A 13133-nucleotide genomic window follows, 5' to 3' on the forward strand; every position below is an offset into this window, starting at 1 on the left:
GAGTCAGGGGAGCTACGGGGGGAACCCCACAGCCTGAGGCCACCCCCAGCCCCATTAGGAACAGCAGCGGGGGACCTGCTCAGGGCTGCGGGCCGGGCTCACCTCGCCGGTGACGGCTGACCAGACCTTCAGCGTGTTGTCGTCAGAGCCACTGACAATGCGGTTGCCACAGAACTGCAGGCAGGTGATGACGTGGTCGTCGTGTCCCTTCAGGACCTGGGGAGGGAAGAGCTGGTAACGAGGGAGCCAGCCCAGACCTCCCCCTCCCAAAGGAAATAACCTCGGGCTGGAGGCGAAGTGTCTTAACCCCCCCCCCCTTTGGCTCCCCCCACACTGACCCCGACAGCTCATGTCTAAACCCCCCCTACTCCCCCACTCACCCCGACAGCTCGTATCTAACCCCCCCCGGCTCCCCCCCCAGTGACCCCGACAGCTCGTGTCTAACCCCCCCCGCTCCCCCGCACAGTGACCCTGACAGCTCGTGTCTAACCCCCCCCAGCTCCCCGCACACTGACCCCCCCCGGCTCCCCCTGCAGTGACCCCGACAGCTCATGTCTAACCCCCCCCCCCGACTCCCCCCACAGTGACCCCGGCAGCTCGTGTCTAACCACCCCCCACCCCCGGCTCCCCCGCACAGACCCTGACAGCTCGCGTCCAAAGATGGCTGCAGAGAGACCTGGGCCGGCACCGAGCCGCCGAGAGACAGGGAATCCAGCACGGCCGTGGGAGTTAGTCTCAGGGTTGGATACTGGGGCCTTATTTCCAATGAGTTTGTCTGGCTGCAGCTTCCAGCCGTGGTCAATGTCAGTGTCATCAGTGTCATGTAGAGGGGAAATCCCCTCCCTGGCCCTGCGCACTGCTCCCTGCGCGCGTGCAAGGGCCGCACTTGCCCACAGCGTTGCACAAGGAGCTCCCAGCATGTGTCTGTGATCCCTAGACTCTGAGCAGCCGCTGCTTTCCAGGACAGCCCCCAGGCTGTAGGGGCAGCCGGCACTCCCTGGGCCTAGACAGGTAACTGCATGAAAACTCTCCTTTGAACGGGCCCCGCTTCCCAAGAGAGCCAGGTCAGCCTGACTGCCAGGCTCGCCTCTGCAGCTCTGCCCATCTCTGCCACCCGCATGTCTTACTGGCAGTGATTTCACACGTGTTTCCAGATCACAATGAAAACGCTGAATCGAGCCGGGCAGCACCACACTAGGAACACCCCATGGGGTGCATCTGAAGAAGTGGGTTTTTTACCCACGAAAGCTTATGCCCAAATAAATCTGTTAGTCTTTAAGGTGCCACCGGACTCCTTGTTGTTTGTGTGGATACAGACTAACACAGCTGCCCCCTGAGACTTGACCCCATGGGATGGTGATTCCCCACTGCCAGCCAGCCAGCCAGCCAGTCCTTCCCTCACTGAGAGTGTGCTCTGCTGACAGACGGCACCGAGCTATTCCTCAAAGCCTTCTCTTCGGCTGCAACCAGCTCCAGCCACGCATGGGCCGAGATTTCTTTTCTCCCGTTGTTCCTGGCCAGGGATTGCTTTCGCTCCCCGTATCCAATCTGTGCACCTCACAGATCCTAGTTCACGCTGCCCATTGGAGGCAGGCGGGCGTGCTGGAGGGGCTCTGAGCAGGGGCACTACCGGGGGATGGCTTATGCCCACCCACCTTGGGAGCTCGGAGGTCTCCACTGCGCCAGTTCATGTCGATTTTGTGCTGCCGCATGAACGCGAATTTCCAGGGGCTGTACATGAAGCCGGGACTCAGCAGGCGCCGCTTCCGCAGGTTCAGGGGCTCCTCGATGCCTGTGGCGGGACGGCAGCGAGATGTGGGGCGCAGCACTCCCAGGGGCGCGGCACTCCCAGGGGCGCGGCCCTCCCCCAGGGGCTGTGCAGGACTCCCAAAGGGGCGCGGGGCGCAGCACTCCCAGGGGCGCGGGACTCCCCCAGGGGCCGTGCAGGACTCCCAAAGGGGCGTGGGGCGCAGCACTCCCAGGGGCGCGGCCCTCCCCCAGGGGCCGTGCAGGACTCCCAAAGGGGCGCGGGGCGCAGCACTCCCAGGGGCGCGGCCCTCCCCCAGGGGCCGTGCAGGACTCCCAAAGGGGCGCGGGGCGCAGCACTCCCAGGGGCGCGGGACTCCCCCAGGGGCTGTGCAGGACTCCCAAAGGGGCGCAGGGCGCAGCACTCCCAGGGGCGCGGCACTCCCCCAGGGGCTGTGCAGGACTCCCAAAGGGGCGCAGGGCGCAGCACTCCCAGGGGCGCGGCACTCCCCCAGGGGCTGCGCTGCCCTCTCAGGCAGGAGACCAGGGCACCAGGGAGCCAGGGCAGGCAGCAGAGGGGGCCAGGTTGGGAGCCTCAGGGCAGGGGCGGCTCCTGCAGGAGTGGGTGCCAGGAGCCTGTAGGGCCCAGACCCGCTTTGCCTCCTGCAGGGAGAGGGAGTGGCTCGGCGGGGGGGGGTGGGGCCTGGAAGGGGGCGGAGCTCCTACCTTCGTCCCGGCACTTCTCCCTCCACAGTAAGTTGTCCTCAGCCAGGACCCTCCAGTAGCGGCAGGTCTGGGCGGCGCGGAGCAGGTCCCGGGGCTCCAGGAAGGACAGGACGTAGAGCGCCAGCTGCACACAGGGGGCGGGGCAGGTCAGGGGCGTCACTGGGCCGAAGGCCCCCACAGGGCCAGTGGCTCCTGCGCTGCCCCCAGGCTGGCCCCTCCCTCGCCCCACTCACCTCCTTGGGCAGCAGGGAGATGAAGTCTCTCTGGAACTGCGGCTCGATCACCTGCATCATGTACTTGATCTGGGAGGGCTCGCAGCGGTCGATGAGCTCGTCCAGGGCCAGCAGCTTCTCCGGGCCGCTCCACCTCTGGGGGGAGAGACAGCGTGGCAAGGCCTGTGCGCCCCAGCAGCTGTGCCCCCACCCCCGGTCCCAACCACCTGCCAACCCGCCCCCTCAACCACGGTCCCAGCGCCTCATCCAGCCGCATCCCCCCCCATCCCAGCCCCCTGCCCAGCCCCTCTTCCCCCTCCCCCCGGTCCCAGCCCCCTGCCAACCCGCCCCCTCGACCACGGTCCCAGCGCCTCATCCAGCCGCATCCCCCCCATCCCAGCCCCCTGCCCAGCCCCTCTTCCCCCTCCCCCCGGTCCCAGCCCCCTACCCAGCCACCCCCTCCCTCACCCCCCGGTCCCAGCCCCCTGCCCAGCCACCCCCTCCTTCCCCCCGATCCCAGGCCCCTGCCCAGCCACACACCCCCTCCCTGGTCCCAGCCCCCTGCCAACCCGCCCCCTCAACCACGGTCCCAGCGCCTCATCCAGCCGCATCCCCCGCAATCCCAGCCCCCTGCCCAGCCCCCCCCCTCCCTCACCCCCCGATCTCAGGCCCCTGCCCAGCCACACACCCCCTCCCCAGTCCCAACCACCTGCCAAGCCGCCCCCTTAACCACGGTCACAGCGCCTCATCCAGCCGCTCCCTCCCCCCGAGTCCCAGCCTCCCGCTTAGTCGCCCCCGCCCACCCCTGCCTGAGCCAGCTCTCCAGTGCCTGTGGAGTGGGGGGGCTGCGCCCTGCCCCATGGACAGGGAGAGGGTAAACCTGCCCCCTGAGCTGGGAAGGAGGAAGGCAGGACTGAGAAGGCCGCGGGAAGGGGGGCAAGTGGGAATGGGGGCTAATGGCCTTGCTTGCACTCAGGCAGTGGAACCCAGGGCTGGGAGCGTGGGAGGAGGGCGTGGCTCTGCGGGGGGCTGGGACCATCGTTACTGTGTTTTCCTTTAGCTGAGGCTGGAAAATCTCATGTTTTGAACCTGATCCCCCACCTTCCAGGATCCCCCCCGGCGGCTCCGTCGCCCCAGCGACTGCCCCTCCCTTGGGATCCTTCCCGCGGCTCCGTCGCCCCAGCGACTGCCCCTCCCTTGGGATCCCTCCCGCGGCTCCGTCGCCCCAGCGACTGCCCCTCCCTTGGGATCCATCCCGCGGCTCCGTCGCCCCAGCGACTGCCCCTCCCTTGGGATCCTTCCCACAGCTCCGTCGCCCCAGCGACTGCCCCTCCCTTGGGATCCCTCCCGCGGCTCCGTCGCCCCTCCCAACATGCTCTCTCAGTCTGTGCCCAGAGGGACCACTGGGCCGGTGGACGGGGGCCCCGCAGTGCTGAGGGGGAGGAGCTGATCCCCTACCTGAAAGGTGCGGAGCCAGTCCTGCAGCTCCGGGGGCGGGGCGACCGAGGGGATGCGGCGCCGGCGGCCCTGGCCTGGCTTGGCGTTGCGCAGGTCCCCAAAGGTGGTGGTGGGGCTGGGAATGCAGGGGCCCAGTGTCCTGGGGCCGGCACCATGGAGAGACCCAACAGGTGAGACACAATAGCACTGGGGAAGTCATCTAGACCCCCACCCCCGTTCCCAAGAGCCAACCCCCAGCCCCCCCACTTGCCAGGCTCCCCCACCCCAAGAACCAACTGCAGCCATCCCACACTACCCAGCCCTGCCCCGCCCAGTTCCCCTTTGCTCAGCCGAGCAGCCCTGGGGGCCGTGAGCCGGTGACTGGGGAAGGGGGGGGGTAAGTAGTGACCCCTTTTCCTGCCTGCCCCCGGACAGCCCAATGCTCACCTGCTGTACTCGGAGCCCTTGCAAAGCTTCTTGCCAGGGGACAGGGCCCTGCTGTCCAGGCCGTTCTCCGACTTCCGCTTCATCTGCAAGCGGACGGAAGGTGGGGTTAGGCCAGGCGACCCCAGCACAGCCGCCCAGGGGGCTGGGGCGCCCCCGGGGGAGAGGCACCGCTTAGGGCTGGAGCTTCCCAGCACACTAGCCCCCAAGGCAACATGTGTCAGGCCCAGAGCAGCCCCGACACCAGCCAGAGAACTGCTACTCTCCAGGGAGGCTGGGCCCAAGGCCAGGCAGGGCCACGCTACAGTCCCAGACACTCACCCCTCCAGAGGCAGCTGTATGGGGAGCTGGGGGTACCCAGTCCCGCCCCCCTGCCCTCCTCCGCCCGCACCCAGTCCCGCCCCCCTGCCCCCCTCTGCCTGCACCCAGGACCACCCTGAACAGACTAGGCTGACTAGATAGCAAGTGTGAAAAATCGGGACGGGGGTGGGGGGTAATAGGAGCCTATATAAGAAAAAGCCCCAAATATCAGGACTCTCCCTATAAAATCGGGACATCTGATCACCCAACAAACAGACAGAGAGACCCTGTACCACCCCCAGACAGAGACCCCGTACCGCCTCCTGACAGACAATGTTCCCTCTAATTTTTTCCATCCATGTGCAGAACAAATGTAGTTATGTGCACTGAGGTATGTGGGGATGTGCGCCACCAGTAGAAACAAAAACCCTAGATACAATATATATTTTTAAAAAGTTACCATAGAGATAATTACTCCAGCCAGGACAAGTTAGACATTTTAAAAATTACTACTCAAAAAATTAAATTTAAGTATAAGAGAGAAATAAAAATTATGAAATGCAGAGACCAGCCAAAACAACACTTTGAAAGAATAAAATTACAGAGAATATATGTGCATTGCAGGAACTACCAAGAAGTAACAACAAACAAAAATAACACAAGTTTGTGTTGGGAGAGGAGTGTGAAAGACTCTGTTTAGAGAAACAGACTGTGTGTGCGCGCGCAGAGAGAGACAAACTCTGTGTGTGTAGACACAGTGTCTGTGTGTAGAGAGAGAGAGAGTGTGTGTGTGTGTGTGTGTGTGTGTGTGTGTGTGTGGAGAGAGACAGACTCTGCACATGTAGACACACACAGACTGTGTGTGAGACACAGAGAGAGAGAGATTGTGTATGCTGGGTAAGTCTCTGAGAGACCGGGCGCTGTCTTTAAGGTCTCAGACCCTCGGGGTGTCCCCTCTCCCCTGCTGGGGCACAGGGGGACACCCTGACATCAACAGCCCCCCCCCCCCCCCCCCCCCCCCGCAGGAGGGCTCCAAGGCAGAGGCTGCAAAGCAGCGGGGGAGGGGCAGCTGAACACAGGCTGCTGGCAGGACGAGAGCCGCCCCCCCCATCCACTGCCAGGCACTTCAATCAGCTTAGTGGGAACAGACAACAGACCCCGTGCCAACCCCCCCCCACAGAGACCCCATGCCACCTTCCCACCCATAGAGAGACCCCCGTGCCCCCCCACAGAGAGACCCCATGCCACCTTCCCACCCATAGAGAGACCCCCATGCCACCCTCCCACCCACAGAGACCCCCATGCCCTCCCCACCCAGAGACCCCGTGCCCCCTCCCACAGAGACCCCGTGCCACCCTCCCACCCACAGAGACCCCCATGCCCTCCCCACCCAGAGACCCCGTGCCACCCTCCCACCCACAGAGAGATTCAGACTCCTAGACGTTAAGGTCAGAAGGGACCATTATGATCATCTAGTCTGACCTCCTGCACAATGCAGGCCACAGAATCTCACCCACCCACTCCTGTAACAAACCCCTGACCTATGTCTGAGTTACTGAAATCCTCAAATCGTGGTTTAAAGACTTTAGGGTGCAGAGAATCCTCCAGCAAGTGACCCATTCCCCACACTGCAGAGGAAGGTGAAAAACCTCCAGGGCCTCTGCCAATCTGCCCTGGAGGAAAATTCCTTCCCGACCCCACATATGGCGATCAGCTAAACCCTGAGCATGTGGGCAAGACTCACCAGCCAGCACCCAGGAAAGAATTCTCTGTAGTAACTCAGATCCCAGCCCATCTAACATCCCATCACAGGCCATTGGGCAGATTTACCGCTAATAGTCAAAAACCAATTAATTGCCAAAATGAGGCTATCCCATCATACCATCCCCTCCATAAACTTATCAAGCTTAGTCTTGAAGCCAGATATGTCTTTTGCCCCACTGCTCCCCTTGGAAGGCTGTTCCAGAACTCCTCTGATGGTTAGAAACCTTCGTCTAATTTCACAGTATTCCAGATGAGGTCTCATCAGTATCTTGTATAATGGTACTAACACCTCCTTATCTCTACTGGAAATACCTCACCTGATGAATCTCAAGACCGCATTAGCTTTTTTCACGGCCATATCACACTGGGGGCTCCTAGTCATCCTGTGATCAACCAATACTCCGAGGTCCTTCTCCTCCTCTGTTACTTCCAGCTGATGCGTCCCCAGCTTATAACAATAGTTCTTGTTATTAATCCCTAAATGCATGACCTTGAACTTTTCACTATTAAATTTCATCCTATTACTATTACTCCAGTTTACAAGGTTGTCCAGATCTTCCTGTAAGATATCCCGGTCCTTCTCTGTATTGGCAATACCTCCCAGCTTTGTGTCATCCACAAACTTTATTAGCACACTCCCAATTTTGTGCTAAGGTCAGTAATAAAAAGATTAAATAAGATTGGTCCCAAAACCGATCCCTGAGGAACTCCACTAGTAACCTCCTTCCAGCCTGACAGTTCACCTTTCAGTACGACCCATTGTAGTCTCCCCTTTAACCAGTTCCTTATCCACCTTTCAATTTTCATATTGATCCCCATCTTTTCCAATTTAGCTAATAATTCCCCATGTGGAACTGATCAAATGCCTTACTGAAATTGAGGTAAATTAGATCCACTCCGTTTCCTTTGTCTAAAAAAATCTGTTACCTTCTCAAAGAAGGAGATCAGGATGGTTTGGCACAATCTACCTTTTGTAAAACCATGTTGTATTTTATCCCAATTACCATTGACCTCAATGTCCTTAACTACTTTCTCCTTCAAAATTTTTTCCAAGACCTTGCATACTACAGATGTCAAACTGACAGGCCTCTAGTTACCTGGATCACTTTTTTTCCCCTTTCTTACAACCCTTGGGTTTACAGATTCATTAAAAATTCTTGCTAATGGGCTGGCAATTTCGTGTGCCAGTTCCTTTAATATTCTTGGATGAAGATTATCTGGGCCCCCCGATTTAGTCCCATTAAGCTGTTCGAGTTTGGCTTCTACCTTGGATATGGTAATACCTACCTCCATATCCTCATTCCCATTTGTCATCCTGCCATTACCCCTAAGCTCCTCATTAAAGACTGAGGCAAAGTATTTGTTTAGATATTGGGCCAGGCCACCCTCGAGACCCTGGGCCACCCTCCCACGCACAGACCCCGGGCCACCGACCCCCACAGACCAAACTTGTGCCCCTCCCCCCCCCCGAGATACCCAGTGCCACCCACCACCCACAGACTGACCCTGTGACCCCCCACAGAGAGACCCCATGCCACCACCCCCACAGACAGACCCCATGCCCCCCCACAGAGAGACCCCGTGCCACCCCCCGACAGACCGACCAACCCTGTGCTGGCCCCAACAGACCCCATACCACCCCTGACAGACAGACCCCCCCATCAGATGCACCATACCACCCCCACCTCTCGACAGACCGACCAACCCCATACCGCCAATGCCCCTTGACAGACCAACCCCAAATCCCACCACCCCTCAACAGACCCAGTACCACCCCCATCCCCCGACAGAAAGACCAACCCCGTACCCCGAAGCTAGAGCTGTCCCTGCCCTGCACTGCTCCTTGTTCCGCTCTCAGGCGGTGGGTGGGGAAATCCAGGTTCAATCTCTGCTCTATTCAGGGGCTGTCCCACTTCTCCAGCCCCCCCCCCCCCCCCAACGCGGTACAGGGCTGGCCCTGGGCCCGGTTCCTTTGTTTTCGGGGGGAGCCATCAGCCAATGCCCCGCGGCAGCCCCCAGGCCCATACGCGCTCGTCCCCGACGGGCTCGCGGCTGCCCTGCGCCCGTTACCTTTGGCCGCACGTGTCGGATGAGGCTGCCCTCCTCGGTCCTCTCCAGATAGTCAATCCAGCGCTCGCCAATGGTGTAATAGAAATAGACGTCACTGCCATCCTCCCCTTCATCGCTGCAGCAGCTCCCCTCCTCCTCCTCCTCCTCCTGCGCCCCACAGACTCTGGAGCTGGCAGGCTCCAGCCGCCCATGCCCTCCAAGGCCGGCCGGCTCCTCGGGCTCCTGCCCCACCCGCACTCTGGAGCTATCAGACTCTGGACCAGAACCCCCTTCGACACCTGAGCAATCCGATTCCTCCGACTCCCAGGCAGCCTGGACGCCGTTCTCCTCCTCAGCCAGCACCTGCAAGACACAGCAGTGTGGGTCAGGGGTCTGCGCACCCCAGGCAGCTCACTTGGTGGGGTCTGGGTGAGGAACGGCTTCTCCTGCCGACAGCCAGGCGCTGCAGGGCAGAGTGCAGGGATGGTGGGGAACCACCCTGGTGCACAGAGCCCTGAACTGAGGACGTGAGGGCCAAGGGGTCCCTTCTCCCACAGCCAGAGAGAAGCTTCAGGAACAAGCAAGACCCAGACTGGGGGAAGGGCCTGAGGCAGACGGCCGGGCCAGGGTGGCGTGCCGAGCCCAGCTAGCAACGCGGGCTGAGATGCAGGAAGGCTGCGGCAGAACAAGCACTGAAGATGGGAAGAGGGGTCTTTCCAGTCCCTGGGGAGAGGGTGGCTCGGTGGGCCTGGCATGGGCTGGCACGGGAGATGAATGAGGTATTACACTTCTCTCCTACCAGGCTCTCTCCTGCAGTGGCTTTGCAGCCACGGAGGCAGGGCCACCAGGTCTCCCCACCAGGAGTCCTGGCTCGGAGAACCAGCCTCCCAGAGTGGGGTGGCAAGGAGGCAGGGCCTCCCGCTCCCTGGTGGAGGTGAGAGCAGAGATGCAGTAGGCCTGGGGCTCCCACAGAACCAGGTGTAGCTTCCAGCTGAGAAGGGGGAAGACTGACAACCAACATGCCTGGGCATGGGTGTAGAGCACCAGTGCCCCATTCCCAAAGGCTGCCAGGAACTGGTTGTGAATCTGAAGGCGAGGCAATGTGGGTGAAAGTGATCCTGAAATGAGGGATTTAATGATTCTAAGGCAGTGGTTTTCAACTCATGGTTTGAGGACCCCTGGGCGTCTACTGACTATGTCTAAGATTTCCAAAGGGTCCGCACCTCATTTGAAATGTTTTAGGGGTCCACAAACGAGACAAAGTTGAAAACCACTGTAGTAAGGAAAGGAAGGCACGAGCAGCAGAATAAAGACAATGGACTTCCAAAAGCAGACATTAACAAACTCAGAGAACTGGTAGGTGAGGTCCCATGGGAAGAAAATCTAAGGGATAAAGGAGTTCAGGAAACCTGGCAGTTTCTGAGAGAGACAATATTAAAGGTGCAAAGATAGGAGAGATAGCAAGAGGCCAATATGGCTCCATCAGGAACTCTTGAATGGCTTGAAAATCGAAAGGGAATGCTACAAAAAGTGGAAACATGGACAAACTGCTCAGGAGGAGTACAAAAGAGTAGCACAAGCATGTAGGGACAAAATCTGAAAGGCTAAGGAACAAAATGTGTTACACCTAGAAAGGGATATAAAAGGCAGTAAGACAAGGTTCTATAAATACAGTAGGTGAAAGAGAAAACAAAGAAAACTGTAGGTCCTCTACTTAGCAGGGAAGGAGAGCTAATAAAGGACAACTTCAAGAAAGCTGACACACTTAACAACACCTACTTTGCTTCAGGCTTCACTAAAAATACTCAACGCAATTAACAACAACAAGGGGGAGGAACAGAAGCCAGACTAGGGAAGGAACAGGTTAAAGAATCTTTAGATAAGTGAGATGTATTCAAGTGGGCAGGGCTTGATGAAAGTCACCCTGGGGTACTCAAGGAACTAGCTGAAGCAATCTCGGAACTGTTAGAGGTGGTCTTTGAGAACTCCTGGAGGAGGGGTGAAGTCCCAGAAGACTGGAGAAGGGAAAAGGAGAACAAAGAGGACCCGGAGAATTAACTATAGACCAGTCAACCTAACTTTGATACCTGGAAAGACATCGGAACAAGCTATTCAGCAACCAACCCTGTAAGCACTTTGAGGATAATAAGGTTATAAGGACTAGCCAACATGGATTTGTCAAGAACAAATCATGGCAAACCAACCTCATTTCCTTCTCTGACAGAGTGACTGACCTAGTAGATGGGAGAATGCTCTAGACATGACATATCTTGATTTTAGCAAGGCTTTTGACACAGTTCCACATGCCATTCTCATAAGCAAACTAGGGAAATGTGGTCTAGATTAAATTACTATAAGGTGAGTGCACAACTGGCTGAAAGACCAGTCTCAAAGAGTCATTATCAATGGGTCACTGTGAGGTCCGGCAGGGGTCAGTCCTGGGTTCATTAATGATTTACATAAAGGAGTGGAGAATACACTTTTGTGGATGACACCAAGCTTGGAGGGGTTGCAAGCACTTTGAAGAAGAGGATTAGAATTCAAAACAACTCCAATTTCTCAAAGAATTGGTCTGAAACCAGCAAGATGAAATTCATTACAGACAAGTGCAAAGTACTGCACTTAGAAAGGAAAAATCAAATGCACAGCTACGAGATGGGGAAGCAATGGCTAGGTAGTAGCACTGCTGAAAAGAATCTGGCATTATGGTGGATCACAAACTGAATATGAGTCAACAAAGTGACGCAGTTATGAAAAGGGCTAATGTTCCGGCGTGTATAACAGGAGTGTTGTACATGAGACATGAAAGGTAAATGTCCCACTCTACTCAGCACTGGTGAGGCCTTGGCTGGACTACTGTGTCCAGTTCTGGGTGCCACACTTTAAGAAAGATGTGGACAATTGGAGACAGTTGAGAAAACAGCAACACAAGTGATAAAAGGTTTAGAACATCTGACCTATGGCGAAAGGTTGAAAAATGGGGCATGAGTAGTCTTGAGACTAAAAAAAAAAGCATGTGGGGGGTGCGGGGGGCATGATAACAGTCTTCATACATGTTCAGGGCTGTTACAGAGATGACGGTGATCAGTTTTTCTCCATGTTCACTGAAGGCAGGACATGAAGTAATGGGCTTAATCTGTAGCAAGAGAGATGTAGGTTAGATATTAGGAAAAACTTTGTAACTATAAGGATAGGCCCTGGAATATAAGACTGGAATTAAGGCATACATTTTTAATGGTGAGGTAATTGGAACAATTTACCAAGGCTCATGGTGGATTCTCCCATCGCTGACCCTTTTTAAACTGAGACAGTTTTCTAACCGATCTGCTGTAGGAATTATTTTGGGGAAGCTCTGTGGCCTGTGCTATAAAGGAGGTCAGACTAGATCACAATGGTCCCTTCTGGCTTTAGACTCTATGAATCATGAATAGGCTTCCAGGGGAAGATGTGGAATCCCCATCATTGGAGGTTTTTAAGAACAGCTGAGACAGACATCTGTCAAGGATGGTCTAGATATACTTGGTCCTGTCAGCGGAGGGGTCTGGCCAAGACAACCTCTTGCAGTCCCTTCCAGATCTACATTTTTATGATTCTATAAATTAGATGGTACAAAGTGCAGAAAATTGATAAGGGAAGCTAAGCACACTGGGGAAAAATCCATGCCTGGGATGACTAAGGACAATAAGGAGTTTTTTAAGTATATCAGGGACAAAAGAAATCCTAGTATTGATGTAGGCCCATTACTAGATAAAGACAATAAAACAGTTAATAATGGTGCAGAAAAGGTAGAAGAGTTCAATACATATTTCTGTTCTGTATCTAGAAAGAAGCAAGAAGTATTCATAACACATGAGGATGCTGAAGTATTTTCCAGACCAGTAGTAACTTAGGAGGACGTTAGGCAACATGTACTAGGGAATACACATTTTTAAATCACAAGGCCCTAATACATTGCACCCAAGAGTCATAAAGGAGCTGCCCTGAGGAGATCTCTGGTCCAATGATGTTAATTTGTAATCAACCTTAGGATACTGGGGAAATTTCAGAAGCCCGAAAGAGTGCTATCTCTGTGGCAATATTTAAAAAGGGCAAGTGTGATGACACAGGTATAGGTCAGTTAGCCTGACATCAATCCCACACAAATAATGGAAAAGCCGCTACAGGATTCAATCCAAAAAGAATTAAAAGATGGGAAGATAAATTAATGCCAGTCAACATGGTTTTGTGGAAAATAGGTCTTGTCAAACTAATCTCATTTCATTCTTTGAGGTATCAAGTTTGGCTGACACAAAATGATTCAAGGACTGGAGACCAAGGGCGAGAGACCTAAAGAGCTCCATTAGTTTAGTTAATTAAAAAGAAAACTGTGACCAAGAGATTTCTTAGTGCCCACTAGCAGAGAGCATGGGGTTGTAGGGATCCCCTGGGTCTGGTCCTTACGTAACTGTTGTTGGC

General features: G+C 56.1%; 2 protein-coding genes across 2 annotated transcripts in view; one reads left to right on the plus strand and one right to left on the minus strand.

Moving 5' to 3' along the window:
* Positions 1–13133, plus strand: part of LCMT2 (leucine carboxyl methyltransferase 2) — a 517091-nt gene that overhangs the window by 174941 nt on the left and 329017 nt on the right. The window lies entirely within an intron of this gene.
* LOC101952753 (F-box/WD repeat-containing protein 7-like) overlaps positions 1–13133 on the minus strand; it is a 36346-nt gene that overhangs the window by 1760 nt on the left and 21453 nt on the right. Inside the window, exons 3-9 of the mRNA XM_065596769.1 lie at positions 8700–9041; positions 4569–4651; positions 4143–4281; positions 2706–2840; positions 2473–2596; positions 1656–1792; positions 103–216 (exon numbers count right to left, since the gene is read on the minus strand). Of these exons, the coding sequence (XP_065452841.1) occupies positions 103–216; positions 1656–1792; positions 2473–2596; positions 2706–2840; positions 4143–4281; positions 4569–4651; positions 8700–9041 (1074 nt within the window). The remainder of the gene's footprint in view (positions 1–102; positions 217–1655; positions 1793–2472; positions 2597–2705; positions 2841–4142; positions 4282–4568; positions 4652–8699; positions 9042–13133) is intronic.

Source organism: Chrysemys picta, chromosome 1, assembly GCF_011386835.1.
Source record: "Chrysemys picta bellii isolate R12L10 chromosome 1, ASM1138683v2, whole genome shotgun sequence".
NCBI lineage: Eukaryota > Metazoa > Chordata > Testudines > Emydidae > Chrysemys > Chrysemys picta.